The 27,725-nt window shown below is 46.4% G+C and overlaps 1 protein-coding gene across 22 annotated transcripts in view; it reads right to left on the reverse strand.

Annotated features, from left to right (window-relative positions):
• Nucleotides 1–700: 700 nt before the first annotated feature.
• The window catches only part of MICAL3 (microtubule associated monooxygenase, calponin and LIM domain containing 3), a 137,370-nt gene continuing 110,345 nt past the window's right edge, over nt 701–27,725 (reverse strand). For 10 of the 22 annotated variants that reach the window (XM_078858967.1, XM_078858983.1, XM_078858981.1 and 7 more), the window contains 13 exons: nt 26,654–26,782; nt 24,457–24,548; nt 21,751–24,313; nt 21,062–21,180; nt 18,894–18,947; nt 18,334–18,384; nt 16,428–16,535; nt 15,784–15,877; nt 12,700–12,753; nt 9,453–9,524; nt 5,426–5,525; nt 4,693–4,766; nt 701–3,856 (listed from right to left, as the gene is read on the reverse strand). In XM_078858967.1, the coding sequence (XP_078715093.1) occupies nt 3,672–3,856; nt 4,693–4,766; nt 5,426–5,525; nt 9,453–9,524; nt 12,700–12,753; nt 15,784–15,877; nt 16,428–16,535; nt 18,334–18,384; nt 18,894–18,947; nt 21,062–21,180; nt 21,751–24,313; nt 24,457–24,548; nt 26,654–26,782 (3,695 nt within the window). In that variant the 3' untranslated portion in view covers nt 701–3,671. The other 12 variants (XM_078858977.1, XM_078858968.1, XM_078858969.1 and 9 more) reach the window with 12 other exon arrangements.

A 27,725-nucleotide genomic window follows, 5' to 3' on the forward strand; every position in this document is an offset into this window, starting at 1 on the left:
AGCAGGGTGAGGTCACTGACGGTCGTTCTTTGTTCTCCATTCTGTTGACGCACCCAAACCAGATACGCCTACATCTCTATGTTTTGCGTTAAATACTCCTGCTGGTTTAGTTTTTCTGCGCAGTAACTAATTTCTAACCTCTTTTTTTTTTACATATCCCTCATTAAATACCGAATTAGCTTTTGTGTAATTAGCCATTGTGGCATATGTTAATATAGTAACTATTTTACAAAATTATTTTGTATATCTCTGGCTACGATTCAATGTTAAGCTTCTTTAAAATCAAATAAGCTGCATTGAGGTTAGCTCACTATCCGATCCCATGCATTTTCTGTTCACTCTAAACGCAGTACTGCTGAATGTTAGCGATCCATATAAACCTTTTAACTGAGGTGCAATGATGTTCAACTGTCCAGAACATAAAACACCGACGACTAAAGTGTGTATGTTGAACTTTTTTCGCACCGTACGTAGCCAACCATGCTCATCGGAGGTGCGGGGGAAGGACAACAAACTAAACACAAAATTCAGGTCTAAAGAAATAGCTTATCAAGCTATATGATTTAAAAGTTTATAGCTACAATGGCTTCCTAATATCTGAAGGAGAGAGCATTCCAGACGTCCGCAGAAGCGCAAAACAGCACCTTGTTCAGTTGAAAGCTTTCCCATAATGACAAAATTATTGCACGTTCACAACATACATTAACTACCAGTTTTATTGGAGTGACTTTAACAAAAAAAGCCTAATTTTAAACAGGTGTGTGAGCTTGCAGTAAGAACACTTATGAACGAACAAATGGGAAACCACCCCAGAGGGTTCAATGGCAAAATGGACCCCACTCAAGATTCCTGACGCCACGCAATGTGCAACAAATAAATAACCCACGACAGCCACTGTGTCATCACGGCCCAGTGTCGCACCGAGGGCCACCAAGACCCCAGCACCGGGCTTCACCTCACCGCCACGGTATGCGGTGTCGGGTCAGAGTGAGCGTCATTTACATTCACACGAGTCAAAACATACGACCTTGTATACAACAGCGGCACGCACGCGTGGCTTATCCTACAACAGTGCAACAATAACAAGAGAGTATGAATAACAATATCAAATGCAACTTTAACTGCGTACGTCAACTTCGCAATGTATTAACATTGCGATTAGCAGATAATAGCAGGTAAAGCTTTGTGAATGCGAACTGTTGAATTTTAAACATCGGGAGAGCATTAATGTTAACCGAGGTGGGTGAATGAGATTGTAGCAATTGTGATAATCAAATGGTTGGTGCTGAATTACCAAAGCTAACTTAAACACGGAGAGACTGCTGCATCACTTGACCTGTAGCAACACATCAATGTCAGTTTGTGTGACAGAAAAAGACTAAGATTGCAACTGCACATTCAACCTCTGTGCAATTAACCATTCACTCTCAGGGTATTTTGTATGTGCTGTATTTTATGTTATGGTAAATGCACATAAATCAGTGATGGTACTTTGTGAATTTTTTTGAAACGAAAAGTTCTTTTTTTCTTTTCATTTATGTAAACCGGTGGGTAACAGTGTATCAAAATGATAAGTTACATCATTTTAAGAAAACAATATAAGGTTGTAAAATTGACCTTCCTCACAGCTAAAATCGACGTACAATATAAAGTATTGCGTACAGCATTGCAGCATTTTGATAAGTTAATGCGCAGGAGCAGGGAATGCACATTTTTACTTTTTTAGTTCAGTCCTTGATCCTTATAAACGCACACGGCTCATTAAAAGCCCTGTTAAAATACACACACGTGAAGCCTACACATGCATACATGTGGGACAACTTGCCAACTGTGTTTTGTATGTACACTCCACCTCGCACTCGCGCGCACACACACACAGTTTATATTCATTAACAACATAAAGTGAACATATAGTTTGTGTAAATATATATTTACAACGGTGTCATTATATAGTGTATATATGGATACACACGCTTTCTTGCATGGACAACGCCGCCTCTAGGTAACCTTGGCCGTGTTCGTTGTCAACTGAACATGACGATCCTTACACATTTGAGAATCTTGACGAACAGTATCTTTACGGCAGATCCTCCCAGTGCAGAATGTTTCCTTTTGAGCTCTTCCAGTTACCACTCACACGTGTTGATCGTGCACGGAGTGAATGCGGAAAGTGTTCAGGTGTTTCCACGAAGGATACATTTGTTCGGCGCGCAGGTGGAGTGGAGGAGTGAGATATGACCTATGAACTGCGTACGGACATTCCTCCAGGCAAGGCAAATAAATCCACCGAATTCTTAAGTGCTGTCAAGGGAAGTCAGACTCAGAACCATGTGGTTTGAAGCAATGCTGGGATCGATGGGTCACAGACCCGACAAGAGTTACGTCCTGGAGAAATATCTGATGAGCATAACTGCGTTAAATAAAAGTCAATGATGCCAGTGTAAATGATCAACAAATAGGAGTCATCAGAAGCTGGTGTCAGAATTTATGTGCTCATATGATGGCTTGGGGTCTTGAGATGTAATGGTTTCCTTCTGATTCTTAAACAGAGGTGTTGGGTTTCAGTGAATTTTTAAATAATACTTTTTGAAAAGTTCATACAAATTTAGTGAGAGAAAAATCAACAAGAAAATGGCAGTGGGTGAAATATGCATAACTCAGTTTATAAAATCTAAACATTAAACACGTAACAAAAACATTACATACACCCTTTTGAAGTTTCAATGATGATGAGGATGATGAAAGTGACCTGCCTTAAAAACCTAACATCAGCCTGTAGTTGGCTGGAACAAAAAAAAAATCTCCCAAAGAATGTACAAATTCCCACTCTATTAAAAAGTGAGAGAGCGCACTCCACAACACTTAGTCCACCCTGTGCCACCTGGGGCTATCAAAGCTGCAACCGGCGGCGCTGATGACCGCAAAGCAGTCGCGGATGCGGTGTTATGGCTTTTTCAGACAACCAAGTGGGAATGATGCGTTAAGACAGCCAAAAGCTTGGGGAGGGCGCCTTTTTTTCCCGAACGTTCAGCTCCGACGAATTCCGAGCATGAAGCGTACATTGCAGCGATGAGATGTTCACTTCGCAGGATCACGCCGTCGTTGAGCGACGTCTGCAGCAATTCAGGAATTTGGGGTGCCGCATTTAATATGGCAGCAGGCGTCACAGGTGGACGGCAAGAGGCAGGAGGTTCACCTCGGCGAAAAAAACGCCGGTGTGCCGAATGCGGGGGCATGCCCCCATGCCTGTTTCCATTTTGCTGACCCCTGCGACATTGTTCGGAGGAGCAGGCCCATCGTCGCGTGCCGGTATTACCATGGAAAAGCTTCTTTAGCACGAGTGCCCAGTTGAAAGGAAGCATGGGCCTACTTACAAAACGAGCTGCTCACAGCTCAGTGAAGCTACCCTGCACGATAACAAAAAAGATGACCGCAAAAATCGAGACAGGAGGAAATTTAAGAATTTGTTAAATAAACAAGAGAGGAAGGAGACGGGAAGACGCACTGTAGTGCAGGAGGGCTGGCACTGTTAGGCCATTGAGCCAGCAGCCTACGAGCTACACTTCCCCTCCTTCTTTCCTCAAGTGCGGCCGCGAGGCCCGCACTCGACATTCAGCCGGCAAAGAACCGCCCTCAATGCAGCGGCCGGGAGCGGAGGGGGCCAGCGGCGCTCACGTCCAGTTGAAGGTGTAGCCACGTGACAGCATGATGGCCTCGATGTCACGGTCCTCCTCGCGCTCGCGCAGTCGTTGCTCCTCCAGCAGCGCCACGAGCGAGTCGCGCTGCTCCACCACGTCCAGCATCTCGCTCAGGATCCGCTTCTCCTCCGAAAGCTCCGCCTCGCTCTTCTGCGCGTCTGCTCGCGAGCCCGCACCGGCGGCGGGGTCAGGGAGCGGAAAGCGGAAGCGTCAGGGATGCGGTCGCCCGCGACGCACGCGCATGGCCATGTTGCCAATCCACCGCGGGAAGAGGGTCCCCGCCCGCGATGTGTGGCCATAGTGGATTGTTTGACTGAACCTCGCCACCGTCGGTCCACGAGGATTTGTGGAGGCGAGGAGTACAGACGTGGAAGCGGTGTACAGCACAATGATAATAATAGATTTTTATGCACTGCCCTCTGCTGCCCACGACATAGGTTCCATAGCAGCCTGAGGCAAGGGTTGGTGGATCTATGCTGATCTTTGAGTGTTAACCAGCCGTATGTGTGGCTTTTCTCTGAGTAATCTGGTTTCCCCACGTAAAACAAGACACCCATTTAAAATCTAAACCCGCCAAACAATTCAATGCAGGACCCTCCTAAAAACGCCCGATACTCGGTGAATCTGCAAGACATTGTACAAGTTATCAAATGGGGGTCCCGACCATTTGGACCGCAAGCATCATTCAGGGTCTGCAAATCCACATTCATAAATACAGAAACCGTGCTCAGCAAAGGGCTTCTCTGAAATTTTGATCGCGGCTGTAAAAATGTCTTCAGACAAAAACAATATTCAAAACCATGGAGCCACTGTGGACTGGCTATGACTACTCAAATTGCAATTTTTTAAGTAAATCTCCAAAGAATTTACTTAGACATTTGTAGCCCCAGTCCTGACCTATGAAGGTTCCCATTCGGTTTGTGGAGGGTCTGAAGGATGGAGAAGGGGGGACTTCTGTGTGGAGGGATGTAGTGGGGACCAGTGGTGTCAGTACCGTCGACAGCCATCCGTTCACGCAGGTCCTGCTGCAAGCGACTCTGTCGATCCTCAAGCTCCAGCTCTCTGGCACTGTAATGCAACCATGCGTGCACACAGAATCAGAGAATCAGAACATGTATTTAGACTGGAGGGGTCCGATGAGCTATACAGCTCTTTTTCACAGATGTCCAGTAAAACACACAAAACACCACACACACAAACACCACTCCCTTCAACATAGTTTCACCGGAGAACACCAACCTACTGTGACGTGAGAAAGCTGTAAGTAGTACCACACTCAATGCCTTTGTCCTCCAAGGATATTTTTACTCTGATACTAAATGCCAGTTGATTGATTATATATATTAGATGGCTCTTCAGAAATGAACTGGTGGATGGAAGCCTGCCCACACCATGTAGGTCTTGGAAGTTCTGTGACCATATTTCACTGTGCTGATCAGTGCTGTTGAGTGCAGGCGGGAGGGGGGGGGGAATAACTGGGAAAGGTTTAGATATCACTCGCCACTTATCTTCTCGTGAGCGACTGTAAATGTAAAGCATAGTGTGCCAACTACTGTGCCACCGCTCCACCAGATGAACACATTAACCAGTTACAATAATTAAGATCCAAGCAATGAGAGCTGCCAACTGACAGTGAATTTCACATCCAAGAAAATCAAAGTTATACCGCGGACCACTAAACCATCAGAAACATGTATGGGTACAAATATATACACGTGGCCACTCACAAGATCATGAGCTCGGACTCGTAGCGAACCATGGTGTTCTTCTCCTGCACCAGCTTGAACCACTCCTGCATGAGGCGCGGGTCGTCTTTCTTCCCCAGTCCTGCGACACACAGCAGAGTGCAGCAGGCGTTCAGCGGCCGGACAGCCATGGCCACAGCGCGCCAAACCGGACCACGCCTCACCGCCGGGAGAGCCACCCTGCCGCCTCCATCCCCTCTCACTGTGCTTGGTCATCACTTTGCTCCTCGCCGCAGTGAAAATGGGAATTAAACATTAACCACTCCCCCCCCGCGACCCCCCCCCCCCCACCAATACATCTGAACAAGTGGAATGGTTATTTAAATGTACAATTTCCAGGGATGGCATTCTCTATTGGAATGTCCTGCACCAATTTGCTTTGGGGTAACGTAACTCAAAGTGGAGTGGAATGTGAGCAAAGTGTAAATGTTCTCAACAGGTATGACTCCAAGTGCTACCATTTGTCAAATGATTAAAACAACTATTATTGGAATCACACCTCTGAGTGTTGGAACAAAACACACATTTCCTCACATTTCACATTCATCCCAATGTTATGAGTCACTCCCTTTCCTTCCCTTACCCTTAAGGGCCTGATGGTCCAATCCCGTGATCTGTCACCATTCCTGGTGGTGCAGAGATTGGATGGTGCTCACGCTCTATAGCTGCGCAAGGTGAGAGTCAACCCAGCGCCAAGACTCTGGCGGTGAAGGAAGTCCGGTTTGAACATCGCATGAAGATTTTAAAACGCACGCTCCTGGCATGCAGGCAAACATGCATGAATGAAATGCACAGCTCATGCAACCTGTACCTTGGATTAAACATCGCATCACTACTCATCCTGGTGGCACATTGAATGCAAATGACATCACAGTGGAACCCACTTGGCAATCACCACAGACCAGGACACGATGTGGTGTAAAAATACTCAAAAGCACACGCAACTGGATGTGGTGGGCAATGATGCTCATCTGGATCGCAAAGTATGGTTTTCAGCACCCAAATTGTATCATCCTATTTTATGAATCATTAAACACGACAGTGTTGTTTTCAACATTATTTATCGCTTACATTTTTCTTTCAGAACTTTAAAACTTGGGGGGGGGGGCAGCGAGGGGGAGTGTATTTAGACTGAAATTGTCTGCCGCCAGCTGAGTCGCCCTTGAAAGAAAGCTTCTTAGAGCTCAAATGAGCTTGACTCAGTGGGAAATGTGCTCCTGATTCTGCCGCTTCAATTGCTCGAGCAGAGAGAGAGAGCAGTGCCCCCCACCCCGGATCCAACCACCCCTCCAAGCTGCGTGCGTTCTCGGCAACAGTGGCCATCATGTCGTGTGCAAGCGGGCTCCACTGCGCGAAACGCATGCCGACCGACGTGACAAGCAGTGATGTGTTGTGTACAGAAAATGAATGAGAGGCACATGTTGCAGGTAATTTATAATTCCTGCTGCGGAAGGGTTTTAGAACGACTGTTAAGAAGTGATTGGTAAATGATTGCATTAAATCATCCCGAAACATGGGTTACGCCACCACTTGAAATGCTCTGCGTTGTTTGCTTGTTCGTAAATGAAGGACCTTTTTTTGTTACCAAAGTGTGGTGTGTATAAAAAATGAAAAAATACTTTAAATATGTTATTACAACTTGATATTGCTATAGCTTGTGATGCATTTAAGTATTTTTTACTTCAAATTGCTGGTGCGATGTTTGTTATCAAAAGTAAGATAAGTTATTTTATAAAACAAGCAAACACGCAAATAAGACAAATTGTTACCCCCCCCCCCGCCCCCCCCAGAACATTTCACATGACCTTGTGATGATACAAAGAAAAATTACGGATAACGGCAACTGCCCAAATATAGACATTGCTGGAGTGGACAGAAATGTAACAATTACCGTATTCTCCGGGACTATGACGCGACGTCTTCCTATGTTTTAAAACAAAGGTTTGGGGTGCACCTTGTAATCCAGTCGATGTGTGTGTGCACATGCGACCAGATGTATTTAACATGAACACCCACTGCAAGGATTGGGGGTGCGTCTTACTTTCTGGAGTGTCGATATAATCCGGGGAATATGGAAATATGAATCGCAATTTGATCATTTATGACTCGGGGAGTAACAGGTCCTCTGTTACAAAACACCTGTAAGTGAAGGATTTTTAAAAAATGAGAAGACTCCTTAACCCGAGTCTAACCCTTATCTGTAGATGTGACGGTTCTAGTGCGGTTTACACGGGACTAGAAACCTACGCTCAAACGGGAACAAGAAAGGCTCAAAGGATCCACAGAAGCAGTCGCGCCGACTGCATTAGCAATGACCACGTGCGCCCCTTCGCATGAAATGTTTACACAATGCAACGAGAGCTGCTGAGAGCAGAGGTCTGCAGATGAAGGCTCAACAAGCACATTAACATGGTACAAGCGTATTTAACGTTCGCAATCAGATTCGCATGAAAAAAGGAAATGTGTGGAAGGCACCACTTTGGTACTGCATAACATTTTGCATTTATATTGCAAAAATGTGGCAGCGCAAAGATTTGAATGCAGAGATGTAGCAGAAGCAATTATGGACTGTGTTAATAGTTTTTCATGATCGCATTATTGAAATGATGTTTATAGTAAACAGGAATGACTTCCACGGACTTCCATCCGAGACGAGACTCAGCATAAGGCAATTCTTAAGTGAGATAGACAGAAGCACGTTTTAAATAGCAGACACACACAGTACTCGAGAAAAGGATGCAAAAACAAGACAGTCGTATTAAAATACACTCCAACGGAAAATACACATGCTGTTAAATGATGAAAAATATGTTGTTTTTTTAAACGTTCCATGGGCACGAAACACGTGGGTGGCAGACAAGTCTTCAGATGGGGGTTTAGAGACAACGCGAGCACATTGCCATCAGCATTCTGGATGGTAATAGTTTAGACGCTCACATGCGGCGGTTAAAATACACGGCAGACCATTGCAGCCAGTCTTGACCCGAAATCAATGGTTAAGCCAAGGCCTTGGGAAGGACGTGAAGGCTGTACCGGTGGATGTGTCGTTAGGAAGCGGCACAGAAAAAACTAAAAGCCCGAAAAAATTTAACAATTGAAACCCCTTCACTCAAGACACCGTTCAATGGAGGCCTCCCCACGTCGTGTCAGCATTGTGAGTTGTTCAACCATACTTCACCATCAGTGTGGGTTTGTGAAGGGGCCCGGACTAGTTCGATACTCACCACTGACACTAGCCATAGGTGGGGTTTGGACTCAGGTTGCCATATTCACAGCGCTATGCACTAGAACTTCAACCATACATCATACATACAACCACTGTGTCCCCACACCCTACCCTGAATTAGTGAGACGCCTGAGAAATGTTTTACAAGATTTTATTTAGGTTCGTTAAGGAAATGTCAAATTATAGGAGTTACGGTAATGCCCTCCAGGAAATCATAACAAATTTGGCTTTGCACTGGAAGAACCAGTGTTATGTAATTTATGAGTTTTTAAAAATTATTGTGGTTAATGCTACATGATGTGAATCATCAGGCCACAGGGGAAGAATTAAGGCATGCTGAGGATATTTTTTACAAAACACTGCTTTACAGTTAGAATTGTCTTATAGGATTTATTCAAGTACCAATTTCTGATCTTTTATTTGTGGTAATAATTTTGTGGTAATAATGTGACTTGAGGCTTACAAGAAGAAGCTTTCAATTTGTTAATGGGCAAATATTGATATGGCGTGTCGTGTTCTCTCATGCCTACCTATCCCGTCGGCTTAAGATTTGAACCAAGAAGCTCAAAAACAAGCAAAAGACACTTTTCCTCGAACAAAGTCAAACAAGGTGGCAACTAAAAAATGTAAAACCTCTCTCCGCCGCTCTGGGTGCGGGACACCTAACCCCCGCCCCCCACCCCCCACCCCCCACCCCCCGCCCCCCACCCCCCACCCCCCACCCCGGTAAAAGCACCTTGGGGCTGAAGGCCCACTGCCTGCGCCGTCAGCAAGATACTTTACCTCCTCGTTTCGGAGAACAGCAAGGACAGAAGGAAAGAGCGCGCCGTTGTGGGGGTCCAGCTATTGACTCGACTTGAGGAGCAGAGGACACAGAGAGCAGGAGAGTGGTCGAGGCGTGTGGGGGGGGGGGTCGGGGAAGAGGTAGTGGGAGCCGTGTGTAAGGAGGTAGTGGGGGGCAAGGGGTGGTACGGGCAAGGGGAGGAGGACAGCAGGGGGGGTAGGAGGTCCGGAGGGGTGGGGGGTGGTGGGCAAGGTGGAGGTGTGAGCAGAGGCAAGCCCGTGGTGGCTCAAGAGCAATGACGGCTGAGGGGTGCGGGCAATCAATGCCAACAGGAAGGTACAGGTGACAGCCGCATGAAGAATGTGACCAACGCAAAATGGATTGGATTTTTTTGTTTTAACTCGTACAAAAAAACAGGCGAGGAAATAAAGTGAGAAAACAATGTACGTAATAAGAAATCAGGTGGAGAAAAATACCACGCGCAAGTAAATTTATGGGTGCAGTGGCAGTGCTTCTGAATCGTAGGGACCCTCAAGCTAAAGCAGTGGATTCCCAGCGAATGATTCAGCTCCGGTGGAGATGGGCTTAAAAGCATGCGCCGGCATGAAGCCCACAGCCACTAAGCTTAGAGACCCCCACAAGGAATGCTACTGCTGCACGTTTACTGCAAACCGGGTGCACGGCGCCCACTTGTGTCCGATGCAACCGCACAGAACTCGAGGCTCGGAGAGTGAGTTTAAGATCAGAACACGGAAAGACTTTCGTCTGGCGTTTTCCTTTCTTTTTGCAACTTAATTTATTTCATATTCCGTTATGCAGTCACGCAGGGAAGGAAATGATAACGTATATAAATAGACACGCACTCATACATACTCGTATAAATATACATACACACCACACTATGTAACATACATGTAGTATGTATGCATATGTAGTGACCGGACATTTTGGAGAGACAAAAAAATTCATAACAAACATAATGACACAAAACAAAAACAACATTAAGAGAGCAGTTTGGATTCCACCAAATATGTAACCATTATAAACAAGGAAGTTTACGAAAACGTAATTCATCTCAATCAGAGCGTAACCAAGATTTTTGAAGTTTTAATTGTGATAAGCTTCTGCGACGTCATAATCAATGTACTAAACATCACACAAACTCCGTCTCATCCCTGCACCGGCTTTTGGCTAACCATCAAACAAAGACGGTCACTGCATCGCGCACTTTCAGATGCACTTCTGCGGCCGTCTGGAACACTTTTCCTTCTGACATTAGGAAGACATTGGAGCCATGTACTTTTAAATCTAGATTGAAAACGCATTTCTTTATAACTGCCTTTTGTGTTTAATTTGTTGTCCTTCCCCCGCACCTCCGATTAGCACGGCTGGCTACGTATGGTCTGAAAGAAGTTGAACATACATACATACATACCAGACTGAATAGTGGTCATGAACGAGCTATTACATTGTAACCATACGCCATTTTTGTTCACGTTGATGCGAATCAAAGCGAACCGCTTAACGCTTCTGGGGCTACGCTGTTGGAGAAATCAACGGAGGCACCTCGAATGGGGGAAGAGGCACTGAGATGTGAACGTCGTGCCACCACTCTACTGGTGACGGCGGCACGAAGCAGATTCCACGCACGACACAATTGGCTACAGAACCAGGCGCCACGCCACGCGAGGTGAAAGCGGCGATTGCGTATGACACGACCACCTGAAAACCCGCTTCACGGTCCGCGTTGAAATGTGTTTAGGTGAGCGAGGCTCAAGTTCATAATCGACAACGTGGCCTTATTTTGTATTCGGTGGCGATGAATGTCAAGAAAAATTACCCGTTGTCCATTTTTCCGTGGTTGACATTTTAAATAATAAGCGCATTTAATCAAAATTAAACACTTAGAAGTAATTCACAACTACATTAAGCATATTCAGGGTCTTTTAAAATCAGGGTAATTACAATTAGACTGTAATAATGCTTTTTCAGGAATTTTCTTTTCGTAAAATTGTGTGACAGAACACATTCAGGACATTGAAAATGGGTGTCTTCAATTCCAATTATGCATATATCTATTGACAAAACAAGTTACCGAAAAGGAAAAATTACTGACTGGTAATTAAAATGACACAATTCGATGATGATGTTTTACTAACAGTACAGAAATGCAAAGTGTCATCCTTGAGAATAGCTGGCAAGCTGTGACAATCCTGAAATGTGAAGCAGTCATCATTGCAGTTACCCGAAATAATAACGACCCCCACTTTTCAGTACAGAAAAAAATTCATAGGAAAGTGGAAGAGGACAATGGGTGAGAGAAAAAAAACAATCAACCAGACAGTGGCAGTGATTGCATAAATGCTGATAGGAATTTCCATTTGCTTTACATGCATTGTTTTTATGCAACTCATGAGAAAGGGAACATAGTGAGGCAACCCACTTGAAAACAACTGGACTACAACTGCGGTTACGTCCAGTTTAAGGGAATGCGGTGCAAGTTAAACACAGACATAAGCGCAGTCTTTTCCAGATGCTTTTCATGAGATCAAACATGCAAGCCTCCAACCAGACTGATGTGGCAATGAGGTGAATGCTTATAACGCAGAACTCAAAAATGAATCCCTTATACATTAAATGAAATGTTATTAAATGCGCAAGGCCCATTCAATCGAGGGATTGAAAAACTCAGTCTAGTTCATGCCCCAGTAATACCACCTTCAGACAGTGTGAGACTTGCAGTCACCATCAGCCTAATAATGGATGTAGTCAAAGACACTTCGTTCATACTAGAGGCTATTATTTAACTTACGTGCAATACATTGCCAGAAATATTTGTTTAAAAACATTGATCCCCGATTGCACAAATGTGCAACTATAGCGATATTTTGAACATTCCAATAATTAACGTATTGCAATTTGTCGATTTTTCTGATTGAACTGAACGACGCGGTGCCATACGAGTTTTAATTACAGGAGATGCTGCCTGTATTTTGAACGGCCACCTTGACTTTGTTGTAACACTTTTAAGCCTCCAGTGGGTGAGGAAGTGGCTTTGTTGCAACATCCATTAGATTGATGGTGATCAGATTAAAGTGGGTTCATTAAATGCTACATCTACGAAATCGCCCACAACTAAACTGAAACACAAGGCTCACCAGAAAAGAAAAACAAGCCAAATCACCACTTTGAACAGGACAGAGTGTCTATCACACGGACAGAAAGCAGCCTTAACAGCATACATACCAACCAGCTGCAATCCGTAGATATCTACAGTGTTACTAGTGTCTCCCCAGTAGTCTACAGGAGGGAGCAGAGAGAGAGTTAGTGATGCTGCATTACACAGTGCACTCCCAATGCAATGACCGAGGTCTCGACCAGGCAAACACAAAGCACGAGCAGAGGCCGCAGGAGGCATAAAGCTGCAGACATACGTGAGTTAGCACTTGGCGGACACAACGCAACGCCGCCATTTGACAACCAGCAAGATCACAGAAGCATAGACAAAAGCCGATGGGGTTTTTACTGAAATGCGATATGAGCCAGGCATTATTCCGCAGTGTTTTAAAACATGATTTAGTAAATAAGAAAATAGTCTACATCGATTGGCTTGGCGTCAACGTATGAGAAAAAAAACAGAAATCGTAAACAATCAGAAAGTTTGTAATCATGCACTACACTAAAAAAAAGTTTGCCGCTTTACCTTTGAGGCAAAGAAAGCTGCATGGTAACAGGCAATGAAATGATAATTGTATTCATTTTTTAAAATATCTGAAATCGTGTTTTTATCAAAAACATCTGGCATCAGGTGAAACAACCGGGAAACGCTCCATGCAATGTGGCAGGAGGCACAGAAGACAGAGCACAGAGAGGCAGGGCCCAAGTCATTGAATTTGGATGCACCATCAAACTGCCAATCAATACGCGATAGCTTTCATTAAGTATGATTACGTAACGTGTACGCATTATGTGCCTGCATTCGGTGGGGGGAGAGAGAGAGAGAAAAAAATACATTTTGAGATCTGGGGGAAAAAAAAAGCATTCCGTGCCATCAGACTGCATTGGAAGAAGACCAATTCTTGCCGTCGTCAGCAGAGGGCAGATTGCATTTGCAAATTAACTGGGTGACATGCATTAAACACGTCAATTGATCTCGGGTAAAATAGATTGCATGTGGCCTTGAAGGCTGCAGTTGGCTCTGCCTATTGTGGTTAAACACCGAGGGAATTAGCTTCAACGGTGGCCAACTTAAACAGGAACGACTGTCGATGTGTAACTCTGATATTACACGTGATGGGACAACAGCCGTTTTGTTTTTAGCGGACGTCTGCTACGCACGTGGGTGCATTGGCTTTCCAACAGAGAGCAGGCACATAGTTATTGGTACGGAGTATACGAGTATATGCGTATATTTTACAATCTATTTAGTGCAAAAACAGTCTCATTCCGTCAATATTGTACATACAGTAGTTGCACGGTTTTAAATTGAGTTTAGGATTGATTTGTAAGAATTATCGTCCTACACCAATCAACCCCATTTAGGCCTGTCTGTTAGTCACTGAGAGGACCTGCCAGTTTGAGTGTGGACGGAAGAAAGAAATCACAGTTTCTTGAACAACGAAAAAACATCAACAAAATGCACACGAGAGAGAATTGGCTGACTGACGATGGACGGCAATCAGAAGTGCCTTACAAAGCAAAACAAGTGGACACCAACATCAAGTATGAGAGGCAGTGAAACGTTTTGAGACTGGATGATAAAAAATCAAGCAGCTTTACATGTTTTACACTGTTTTACACTGTCAAGCACATTTAGTCTATGACACCAGAGCAGGGCATAGAGATGATAGACTAACCGCTTTATAATGAGAAATGCATCCATGTCTCTGTGTCCCCGTGTCTGTGTCTGTATGTGTGCCTCCGTGCCTAGTTGTGCGGACTGGTAGCATAGCAGTTAACGCACTGCACTTTGAATCCGGGCGACCCGAGATCAATTCCCGCTCAAGGCCAACACCAGTGACAATTATCTGAACCGGTCCTGGACCTCCCCTAGGTAGACTCAGCCTCAAATGAATACTTGGTGTGGTGTGTAAACATAACTAGGGAAGACAAAGGTGGCAGGGCGTGGTGTTGGACACCCACCCTCTCGTGTGCTGTGTAGGCCTTCATAGGTGCTCGCTAACAGCACTTGCCCTAAAAGTATGTTAAAGGTTATATGGGAGATCTTTGTCTTTTTTGCGTCTATTTTGCCCAACTACGCATGTGCTACCAATGGAGAGAATGGAGAGGGGAGGGCAGGTGGTGTAGGGTTCGGGGTATGGATCAGCCAATTAACGAGTTATATTTGTTTTTTCGGGGGGCATGAGTTGACCCACAGTATATATCCGAATGGTGTCATGAGCCGTGCTATATCGGGCTTCTACTGTAATGCGAAATTAGGTTGGTGAGAATTTTTGTAAAAAGGAACTATCTCTCAAAGGATTTCAAATGCCCCGAGTGTCCATTACACTTTATATATTTACACAGTTCAAGGCCATGACTATAACAGTGTCTATTTTACAATTGAAGCAAGTAAACACATTTACTGCACCAAATACTTTACAACATGAAGAAGCATTGAGCACAATCGTGGAGATCACTTGGCTTCAAAAGAATTAACATCAGGCAAACAATTAGGCAGTCATTATGGCATAGTTCAGATCAGTGCATGAGGGCATACAGTGCTACTTGTATATTCTCTTAGATTCAGTTAAAAGTAGCGTGAGGCTGTTCAACATCACAGCCTCAACAAGAGATGAGCAATACTCTTGGGGGTCAATGTAATTGCTGGAAACCAATTTAAAGATACAAATTTCAAATGAAGGGTTTTTTTACTGGCAGTGAGATACACACACGGGCCAATAAACACAGTCTGCATTCATAATGACTAAAAACAGAAAAAACTGAAACATGAGCTCGTGATTTTCCTTTTATAAGTTAGTGTGAATGATAGTGATGGTGAGGCGTTTTTCAGCCCGAGTGAAATATCCATCTCCCGTATCAATTTTGCAATGCTCACACTTGCAGCTGTTTCAGAATTATGATTTTATCCTTGCCAGAGAGCCCTGGCTGTGGCAGGATCAATATCCACGATCAAATCGCTTTTCTAATACACAAACTTTGGTTTCCACGGTTCCGTTTCCAGCAATCTCTGACCATCTTCCCCCCCTAGATGCGTCAACGGGGCATCGGTAAACGACCGACGGCCGGCGGAGCGTCACACGAGCGTGGATAATTCGCCGGCGGGAGCGACGAGGGTGGCGGTGGTGGGCAGCTCCGGCGAGTGCCTACCTGCCTCCCCACGCAGGGCCTTCTCCACGGCCACGCCGCGCTCCTCCAGGGCTCGCTGCTTCTCCTCCACCTCCTCCAGCTGCCGCTGGATGATCTGCAGCAGACACACGACATGGCCAGCTGAATCAGAATCTTTATACTGGAGGAATCGGATGAGTGATAAAGCAAGCAATTTTTCGCAGATGTCCAGTTGGGGGCGGGTCGCAACGTTACAACAACATACAACACAAGAACACGATAGGAGTGCAAAGTATAGGAAAGGTAAGCAAATCACTAAAATCACGGAAAAATGTCTTTATAGAAGCATAATGCTGTTATTTTAACAACGTTGTACTCACCGCAAAGAACTGTAGCGACACGACCACATTTTATAACAGATGGCGCCAAACTGCACGACACACCCTTCCGCATGGATTTGTGAGAGCCACGGTACCGATAAAGTTATTTTATTTTCGTTTTTCTTCCGGTTCCAATGTGGAACGGAATCGTAAGAAAAACTAACGTTGTACATGCACGTCATCGGAATGGGAAAGGGTGTAAAAAAATAATCTGCTCACAGACTCTACATAAATCACGAAATGTGCCGTGCTGTGCCGTGCTGTGCCGTGCTGTGCCGTGCGTGGCGGATGTGGCGCGGCGAGCACCTGTGCACGGTGCAGCCGTTTGAGTTCCTCCTGCTTGGCCTGTTTGCGCGCCGCACGCTGCACCCTGCGCGTCAGCTTCTCATTCAGCTCCTCCTCCGTGTACGGCTTCTGGGGTCACACACAGCGACTGGTGAAGGCAGGCACGGTGCAGAGGATGGCTCGGCGAGCCATCCACTTCACGTTTGTCATATCCGGGTATAAAACGGGTTGCACTCGGCACACTACCGATTTCCAAACATATTCTTCTTTGGGCAATGAGTTTTATTTACTTGGTGCAAACGTAATTTAATGACGTAGGCTTTTGCGATCAATATAATCCATAATAGAGGTTTTTTGGATTAGATCGCGAAATGGTGTGGGGTTACTCTCCAACACATCGGTGTGCTGAACTAGTGACGAATTAGCATGTTTTGTTTACGTGACAAACTTTACTAATTGGTTGTGTCGGGTGGTGGCGGGTTTAACGTCACATTTGTATATTCGCGATCTAACCCAAAAAAACCCTCTATTATGGACGTAATTAAATGGATCCTACACTACGTTTATATATAAGATGAAGTCCCAATATCTCTCTATGCCTACGGGTCCAGCAGAACTTTTAAGACATGAGTATTGGGATTTCCCACCCTCGTCTTTTACAGCTGCGTAGTAAATACAAATACAGTGGACAGAGTGCAGACTCAGCAGTTACTGCACTGCCCTGTGAACTTAGTGACGCGAGTTCAATTACCAAGTGAAATCCGAGCCAGTCCTAGGGATCCTCCCTTGACCAACTTGTACTAACCATTATGGTGAAGTATGGTCAAACAACCTACATGAGTGACATGGTATGGTGTGCCCCTCACTCAGCAGTGGCTTGACAAAGGGGCTGTAGCCTACTAACTGTTATATTGTCCCTAATCAAAAATAACAACTAAACTTGTATGACCGAAAGGAATAAGAAGCATTGCAATGCAATCGTGTGTAACTCGACTTTGCATGTTAGTGTTCACTTTTATTTATTTATTGCGTCTTTTACACTGTGGACGGGAAAGGTGTTTTATAATTGAATGCAGAGGTCGCCCTCTGCTGGACTCCGACAAGAAGCCTCCCTTAAGCGGAGAGCGAGAGGCATACGGATACAAGTGAAGCATTCAAATATTTAAAACGATCCTCAGAAATCAAACGTTGTGTTTCAGAGATCCCGGTTGATTCATCGCGCTTGCTTATTAATGACATTATCCCTCCCAAAAATCTCACATGATGCTGTTTTGTAAATACATGGAAAATAGCGGCGCTAATCACAAAATTGAAACCGACATTCAAAGTGACTCGCACATTATTCCGAAAGAACCAAAGAGTATGGATCCCTGCAGTCACGAAAACTTCAAATCGAGATTATTCCATCAATTAGCTTTGCACACATCTTCCCCCACTCACCGGCACACATTTTAAAACACATCTAAAGCTGAAACACTAAACCTACATTGATTCATAAGCTGAGGACAGCCATCCCAGATACCAGCAGAACAAAAATAAAAAAATGTCCTGTCATGAAGCGATAGACATAATCGGATATAACGTTAATATAGAACATGTCTGTTATTCGTGATATACTCTGTATCAATAGGAATGCCCAAAATCTTATTTTATTTAACGTAAAATTTGTACTTTCATGAATAGATCTGGTAAAAATCAATCGATGACAGGACATGAACATTACACTGTGTTAGAGATGTCCTCTACAGCTCTGGGAGGGCTGTCATCATGTGTGGCACCTGCGGAGATCACGCAGTTTAAGAGCAAACCTGCAGAATGCAATCGTGAACACACGCGACAGCACCACATGGGAAGCAGTGACCACATCTGGCATTAGGCCACAGGCAGTCAAGCACAAACTTGGCGGGAGGGCGTGCTTTAGTACTACCTTGAGCACAAACGAGCTCTTGAAGGCCAAGGCATGCGGAACATAAGTGAACTTCAAACACAAGGAACGAGAGAGGTCAGTAAATAAACGGAGGTGGTGAACGGGAGGGGAAACCATGGAAGCAATGGATGGACACGCATCTGGTAAAATGAGTGTGTCAGTGCAGATTGCGCCATCCGTAATAACACCAGAATAAGTGAGTTAATAAGTGTTCTTAAGCGATTTCTTTCATGAATAGGTCTGACATAAATCACTTCACTGGCTAGAAGGGACACGAACATTATATTGTGCAGCAATTCACTCATTATGTGTACTTTAATTGTGAAATGCTCAAACAAGTTTGGTGTGATTTTGAATTGAAATGCATAATCAATTTCCAGAACTAAAATAAAAATATAACAATGCATGTTCAATTGTGAAATATTCTAATGGTTATGTCTGCATGCTATAACAAAGACACAAAGAAGGAAAAAAAACGAAATGCAATCGTGTTTGTTGACATTGCTCGTTTCACAGGAGGTGGCCTGGATAACGAAGAGATCCGTCTCCAACGGTCCTACCTGTAACTGCCCTTCTCTTAGCAGGGGCTGAACACGGTCAAAAATATCGCGGGTCTGTGCATGCCATGGGTCGTGGGTGAACACAGGGGTGCAATGTTAGATGGGCGATGGATACCGCACAAAGCCAGCATGAGGTGGTGTTGCAGAAGAACCATGATTGTAGGAATAGCAACTCACTAATTAATTGGGTTTTCTATGGATACTCTGAACCCTGTCCTAAGAATGTGCAATTGATAACGAATGGGTGACAGATACAACAGCTGATAACAAAATGCACTATCACATCATTATTTGAGATTGGAGTAGGAAAGTAGACTATCCAATTACTTTGTAAAAAAAGTATTAATCAACACTGTTACAACATAGATGTGTTTCTACCCAAATGCCTATGGCTTGTCCAGAAGATGGTTCTCTATGTTTCAAGTGAAAACTTGCAGCAGGTAATTTTTTTGCTTTTTGCTTTTATTCTTTTCTATTCATTTAAATGTTAATGTTATTCTTTTCTATCTACGTGACTTTACCGAAAGAACCAAGAATATGTCATTATTTCTTCAAAGAACACTGCCACAAAAGGCCCTTTCATTGCAAAACCTGCCGTCTTATTTTTAATGCTGACAATAAAGAGAACAGCATTAACGTCTGTTATATTGGACAGTGCACATTTTGATTAGGTGTCAGATTGTTTCAGAGTGTTACCCCATGGCATGTGTGGATTTTCTCCTGGTTCCTCCCACGTATAAACACTCACTAATCGTCTGATACCTCCCTCATCTATATGCACCGCAGTGTTCGCGGATAGTGCACTATTGTAAGACGAACTTTGCATGAATGATGATGCTACCGTATATAAAAACTATATAATTCCTCTTGATATGCAAATTATTTTGTCAAGGCGCCCTTCCCCCCTTCCAACCCAGCTTAAATATACGCTCCAAGCGTGGTGGTGTTTCATTCAGACGCTGTCTCCCCGACAGACCTGGTCTTCACCTGAGGACGGCTGCTTGCGTTGTGGCCGAAACGTCGTGAGAATTATTTAATTATGTTTTATTTTTATTATTTTATTACTTCCCTTCTACGTGACTTTACCAAAAGAACCAAGAAGATATATAATTACTATTATAATATATTTGCATAATTCCCTGAGCCTACACCTTATAATCATGGTTCTAGTGCACGTTTAAAAGGTTACCGAGAGAAGACAGTTTTAAGGCAACCATTACTCAACCCAATTTATGTGGCTTGCCGTGCACGGATGGCCAATTTCTTCCAATGTAGTTCCACTTGTAATATTCCCACAAAGCCACTTAATGCTCTGTACGACTTGAATACAAATTGCAAAAAACTTTAATGTGCCCCAGCCACATTAAATAAAATTCGTGCACACGGCAATGCGATTGTCTATGAAGCAGCCGCACTGAAGTCAGGGGACACGGCCAAAGTGAACAGACTGCCCATGTCAAAGTACCTTTCCACCTTCATGCTTGTTATACATGTTACACGCGTCAAAGCGTTAAAGCCAACAATGTGTTCACGACAGGCAAAACGAGAAGTTCAGTGGCATGCTCCAGCATACGTGCCAAAAAACACAACATTTAAATACAGCTTCGAAATGTTAGAGTCAGCAAAACAATATTAATAAACGACACCGGAATTAATACATTAACAGTGCAGCATGCGTAGCATATGCGTTAAAAGCAAAATAGTTGGCGTCTGCACATGCAAAGGATGACTATGTCCGAGTATAAGGGTGACCGGCGTTTATCCTTCAGAGATACCCGATGAGTGTGTGAGTCAGCAAAAAGCGGGGTTAAAGCTGGCAGTGAGTGAAGTCAATAATTAATGATCCTTTAGAGTGATAGAGCCAGGTGAAAGCTCGGTGAGACACCATATCCTTTAACGAGGAATATCGTGCCGTGTAAGTTCAGTCACTCAACTTGTAATTTTGTTGCAGGCTGCGTGTACATTTGAGACATGACACACCTGGCACGCACCGGCACACACTGTCACATTGTCCCCATGCCCATTTTTCAGCAGGCGGACGTATTTTGTGGATCAATTGCAGCAATTAGCGGCCTACTCCGCGACGGTAACGCAAACCACCGGCCCCGTGGGGCTTGGCTCGGGAGGCGGGCAACACCGACCGCCGCGCCGTAGTCGTGGGGACGTACCTCGCGCCGTCGCCCACGCTGGCAGGATGGATCGTTGAGCACCTCTTCGCTCGACAGCTCCGAGTCGTCCTCTGTCTGGCTGGCTTGCCTCCGCATGGCCAGCACAGGGTGCAGCGCCACTAGACGTTGCGCACCGCACACGGGTTACGGGATCGGTTGCGGGTGCCGTGTCTTCGCTTGCCGAGTCCGTTTAGTTGTGAGTGGGTTACGTGGTGGGCGAGCAGTTTGGTACGTGAGTGAGTTTGTGGCCAAGTGAGTGGTCGAGTAAGTAAGTAGGTGCGTGAGTGAGCGAGTGGGGAGTGAGTTCGGGAGGTGGGTGAAAGGGTGTGCGAGTGATTTGTGAGGCGAAGCCTACGTGTTAAACAGGTTACACAGGCTAAGTAAGTATGCACGCTCACAGGTAAGACATTTAAAAAGCACCACGGAAATCAGGACAGTAAAATGGAAGGCATAATGGTGAGATATTGAAATAAAGTCAGTGGTCACAAATCGCCATTAATTCACAACCGAATCGATGCATTCATCATGAGAATAATAATCGACGTTAATTGATTAAGTTATGAACGTATCATTACAAGCCTGGCTGTCATAATTGAAAACGTGCTAACATCGCACTGCAACAGTTCACAACAAATTTGGCAGGGGGCTATGACGAATGAACACTGGAGATGCTGCTGCCCCGCCCTTACTTGGCTTGGGGGTGGCTGTGATGATTGGCTGCTCCGTGGCTGAGTCCACCGTGCCCACGCTGGACGTGGTGCTCGACCTCGTCCTCTCCTCCAGCTCCTTCTCCTTCCTGCGCTCCTTCCTGTATCCGTGCGAGAACACCTTCCAGAGCGGCGAGCGAGATTTCGCGATGCTCGCGTTGCTCTCGTTCGCAAGGGCGGCCGCGTCCGCCGCGCGCTGGCTCTCCATCTTGGCCGCCTTGTCCTTCTTGTTTTTCCTCGGCGAGAAAAGCGAGGCGCGCTTCTTGCTCTTGCCCGGCACGTCCTCGCTAGACGTGTGCGACGTCTCGCTGCCCAGGTCCTTCGCTGGGATTTTCTTCTTGGGCCTCAGGGGCAGATCGTCCACCTGAGACTCTTCCTTCAGAGCGTCGCCGTCAACAAGCTTCACGGACTTGGAGCCCTTCGCCGACTCGTGCTTTCGTCGCGCCGGCTCGCTGTCCACGTGGCGGTCGCTCGGCATAAGGGATGGCGGTTTCGTCGCCGCCTCCGCCGCCGACGTCGAGGGCTTCTTGCCGTGGGGGGCGTATGCGGGGCTGCTGAAGAACGAGGCCTCTCCTGCGAGCCGGCCCTTGAGCTTCTCACGTTGCTGCGCCATTGCGTCACGCAGCACGTTGCTCTTCACCACCTGCTCGCGCTCCCGCAGCCTGCTCTCTGCCACCTCCTTGGCCTCAGGAGAGATCTTGGAGCAGGGCGTGGTCTTGCGCGAGCTGCTGTCACGGTCGAACACGGGTCTCGTCCTGCCTGCCGGACGGCTTGTGGGCGGCGTGTGGAACGACTCGTCCAAAAACACGCTTGAGCCCGGCGACCGGAAGTCTGCGCAGGAACCGCCCTCGTCGTCGTCGCCATCCTCCTCCTCGTCCGCGAAGGGGATCTCGTCGATACTCTCCTCCAGGGACTTCTGCCGCAGGGTGTCCTGGAGACGCGAAGGTGCGGACCTCTTGGGGGTGAGGTGTGCGTCCAGGGAGAGCGGACGTGCCCGCGGTGGCGTCGTGTGAGGCCGGTACACGAAGAGCGACGCAGGCTCCTCGTTGGGGGGCGGGGGCGGCGGAGGACTTGAGGGCGGAGTCAGCAAGAGGGACGTGGATGTGTTCGGGTCGTCTTCCCCCTCGGCCCCGGGGTGGACGTCTTCCACCAAACACACGCTCACGTCCTCGGGGTGCAGGATATCGACGTGGTTGAGCTCCTCCCCGTTGCCCACAGTTTTGGCGACATGGTTCCGTGACAAGGCGGTAGAAAGTGAATCGCTCGCAGGTAAACTACTCGGTGTGTTCAGCCACTCGGCTTTGCTCGCCGCGGCCGACTTGACCACTGGGCGTGCGGGGATCGACATCTGGTTTTCTGGTCTGGGCTCCACGGTGCCACTCCCAGCGCCTGGCTCTGCTCTTGGCGCGGGCGAGCGGGCACGCGCCGACTCGGGTGTGGAGATTGTACCACTCGAGTCGGACGCGGTGGGAGACTGTCGCCTCTCCTGCCCACCAATGCCGAACCGTGCCCAGCTCAGCTCCGCTTCCAGCCGGTGCCGGTCGATGGTGTCCTTTTCCTCAGCTGCCGTCGAACCGAAAACGCCGCCTGCATCACCGGCCGAAATGTCCTTCGCGTGCGTCATCTCAGACTTTGGCTTTTCATTTTTTTCGGTGGCTGTCACGGTTTTCTGGGTGTTGCTGGGCTGCTCCCACGACACACCAGCTCTCTGCATGAATGACCTTGGGGTGACGATGGGAACCTGGGGTAAACCTGACACCAAACCAGGAGACAGCTGAGTCCTCGGGGATGGAATTGGCCTGGTGGATGGCGTAAAATAAGCCGACGGTGACACGGTGCCGAGCTGGGGTTTGGTAGCGGCTGGTGAAGCCGCGGTCATCCGAGGCTGCTCCAGATTCCCATTGGGCGACTGCAGAGACCGTGGGGAGGCTTGGTCTGCAAAAGACTTGGGAGATATCAAGGACACCTGCGACAGCCCAAGGATGACACTGGGAGACTGCGTGGAAGGGATCGGAGACAGCGGCGAGAGCAGTGGCGACTGATAGAATAAAGACTTGGAGAGCGATGGCGTTGTCTGAGCTGCGTGAGAAGTCACCGGCGACTGCAGAGCCGCCAAACCCAACGGCGAATGAGGCTGCGCCGCTACCCCAGTCGACGCCAGCTCCTTTGCTGGTGCCAAGGGAGACTTGTTGGCATCCAACAACCAAGATGGCTGGAAGGAAGACGAGGGAGGCTGAGGTGGAAGAGGTGGGATTACCGAAGAAGGATTCTCCAGACCCCAGAGCAGCAAGTCGTACTTTGATGGGGGAGGCCCGAGTGGAGAGTGGCTGAAGAATGCTCTGGGTGACGCTTCGTGGCCTTTGGAGGCTGCGGCGGACGTCGCATTTGGCGAAGAGACGGGGGGTGGGGATGGAGCGAAGAGAGGCTTGGAGGGCAGACAGTTCGAGCCGCTGTCTGCTTTGGGCTGGGTGCTCACAGGCAGCAGTGGCAAGGTGAGCGGAGGCCCCTTCGCCAAGTCTGGGCACTGTAACTTTCTGCCGAGGCTCTGCAAAAACAAAAAATATCGAATTGTTAGTTGAACAATTACCAAATATGTCTTTTGTAAAATGAAGGGATGCATTTGTACATCGGCGAAATGCCAAAGCCAACGTAGCCAAATACCAATGGGCATGGTTTAAATGCTGGTACCTGCGCTTGGTCTGTTTTAGAGGATGGAATATTCAGTGGGAGCTCAGCCCACACGGAAGGTAATCCATTCAGGTGTGGCAAGGCTGGCGTAGCTGGAAAAGAAACATATAAGTCACTTTGTTGTTGTTTGTTGTTGTGCCTCCATTCAAAACATTTTGTCAACAACTTATAAAAACACCATAACTTTACAAGCAGTGTCGGTATGAGACAAATAGACTTATTACAGTGATGAATGACGTGAAATATGAGGAATGTTACTCTTGCACTCGAGGAGCAGCTGTTGAATTAAATTGTATGGAATTTTGAGGCCAAAACTGTAATAAAATCTCAAAATAACATGCACTCTAATTGCTACAAGGCAAAAGCTCAAGTGGCTTGGCCGATCAGCTGTTGTGTTTGGGAGTCTCCTGTGAACGCCTAATGAAGAGCGCGAGCACGGTGGTCTGCAACACGTCTTGGGACCATTCTTTGAATCCTGCACCTCTGACCTTTAATTACGTTGGAGAAAAAAGATCACGTTCATCCGCCTCCCCCCCCATAACACCTTCAGACTCTTTATAGAAAGCCATGGGAGTTATTTTGTGGCCCCATTCGATACCACTGATAAAGTTTTCAGTCAGCCCCAAAATTTGAACTACCAAATATATATGTGTGTGTGTGTACATCATTGAACATCCACTGCTGGATGAAGACATCCCAACACCGAGTCAGCAATGGGAATTTGTTTGACCATACTTCACCAGACTGGTCAGTGGGGGTGTTGGTCAAGGGTGACTGGATCCAGGACCGGTGCAGATATCATTCGTACCTGACGCTAGCCGCAGCTGGCTATTGAGTTTTGGGTGGCACCACCACTGGTGGTGGTGCCACCCAAAATTTTGATGAATGAGTTGGTCCTTGTCATGGCTGCCACTGAATTGACAGGGTTTTTCGTGGAAGAAGCACTTGTGCATGCGGCTTTCAACTTTTAATTAAGTGGGCCACAGTGGAGACACAATGGTTTGACTGGGTTGACATGTGCCAAAATACAGGGGAAAGCATGCGTAGGCTCCTCAATTGAATTATTAATTTACTGGGGGGAAGGAGCTGGCAACACCCAAGATGCTGACTAAATAAAGACAAGCTCTCAGTGCGTTAGCATGGATGTGTGAAGCAGATGTCTAGTGTGGAGCCGCTCTTGCGGATGCTTGTTTGGGCAAGAAACACGTTTGAACGGGGGGAGGGGGGGGGATCGAGTTTCTAACTAAGTTTTAAAGTGCACACATACAATCAATTGAAAATCACGCACGGTTAGTGAAGCTAGTAACGACTGGGTGTTTATCTTCTTGGTTCTTTCGGTAAAGTCACGTAGAATAGAAATAATAAAATAACAAAAATAAAACATAATAAAATAATTCTCACGACGTTTCGGCCACAATGCAAGCAGCCGTCCTCAGGTGGAGAGCAGGTCTGTCGATTCTACGTGACTTTACCGAAAGAACCAAGAAGATGAATCCCTGCAGTCACGAAAGCTTTAAATCGACTGGGTGTTTCTGCATGAGCAGAGTCTGGTGGCTACTGTAAAGGTGTGGCCAAGCCGGGAGCCACCACCTCCTGGAGTGTGGCTGCCATGGATGGCTCAAGGGAGCTCAAACTTCAGGAGACCAGGTCGTGTCAGGGATGCACCGATATTCGCAGCAGCCACGCGCATCGCAAGTGCACATTTAGTTGGCAAGAGATACCGAGGTGTGGTTTCTTATCCGTAAGGGTGCAGGAACCATGGGGTCTGAGTAAGTAAGGGACTGAAAGTTAGACTGATTCGTACACCGCACGACCGTGATTGCTGTGTGAAGGTGTGGTGTGGGAGAGTGTAAACCCTTGTTTCCTACACATGTAGACTGGGGGGTTGTAAATACATGCATGGAAGAATACATTGCTTTTAGCATGTAACTATAACATTACTCTATGGGTCCGCCGTTTGGTTTCTTTGTAAATGGTTTTTCTACTCGCCCGTCGTCCGAATACAAGTTTACAATTAAAATCACAGCTCGGCATTACCACCCCTGATTCACTGTGAATCCTGTGAGGTTTGGCTTTCAGCACGCTACCCAACCAATCCAATAACCCCGTGGACACTTAAAGAAATATCTTCTAATTTGTTTAATGCATTACACATGACGCAGGTTTGGTCCCTGCATCCAAGTTCCCTGTATCTCACCTGTTCCTCGAGCCAAGATATCATCTCCCTGGAATCGACGTCCGTGGGCATTGCCCCCGAACGTCGCCTTTTCGTCGTGAGGACCGGGCACCGGGGCGTGAGGACTCTCGGCAGCTTCGCCTTGGGGCTCTGCGGGGAGAGCAGAAGACACGTGCTCAGGTTTGAATGCGAGCATTGTTTTGCCAACGCACATAACGTCTGAAGCCACGGCGGGGGTCTGCGATTCCCAAGACATTTCAAACACAGGAAAGATGGGAGTCATTGTGGGTATAATCATGGATTTTTGCTTTGGCACAGCATGTCGTCGACCAGTTAGGACTGCAATTCATGTCCATCTTTTTTTATGAGGATAAATATCTCCTGAAATACCACGGAATCGGACGTGCTTGGATGAGCGGACTTGTTCATCCACAGTGACGGTGTATTCAGTTTCCCATGTGCGTGTGTCATTTCTTTGACTCATGGAATACTCCATATTTGTTTTAAACAATAGACAAGTAATCTTGATTTGAAGCTTTCGTGACTGCACGAATCCATACTCTTTGGTTCTTTCAGTTAAGTCACGTAGGTAGAAAAATTAAATAAAAATAATATATCACGACGTTTCGATCGCAACACAAGCGGTCGTCCTCGGGTGGAAAAAATAATCCAGCATATGCATTACCGGAAGAACCAAAGAGTATAGAATAGACAAGTACTTAAAAAATAATACCCCATATGCATTATTAGGATAATGAGGTCATCGAATTTGTGGAACGTCCCCATAGAGGATCGTTGAAGTAATATTCGAGATACCCCTTATAGGATCATACTGGAACCAAGTGATAAACATAATCTCTAGTCACCAATGAGCAAATATGACAAGGAACATCTAATCGGAAGACGTGCTTTGAGAAGTTGGCAGGGTAAAAACATAACAACGCTGGGATAAATTTGCATTCAGAAGTAAGGCCTCCTCCTTCATTGAGACATGGAGAATGCAGACTGCATTTGGCCTCTCAAGTCCGGGGACAAGCGTCAGTGCCTTGGAATGCGTGTTTCAACAATGCGGTCATCTAAATGACCACGTGTC

Source organism: Lampetra fluviatilis, chromosome 8, assembly GCF_964198595.1.
Source record: "Lampetra fluviatilis chromosome 8, kcLamFluv1.1, whole genome shotgun sequence".
NCBI classification, from domain to species: Eukaryota; Metazoa; Chordata; class Hyperoartia; order Petromyzontiformes; family Petromyzontidae; genus Lampetra; species Lampetra fluviatilis.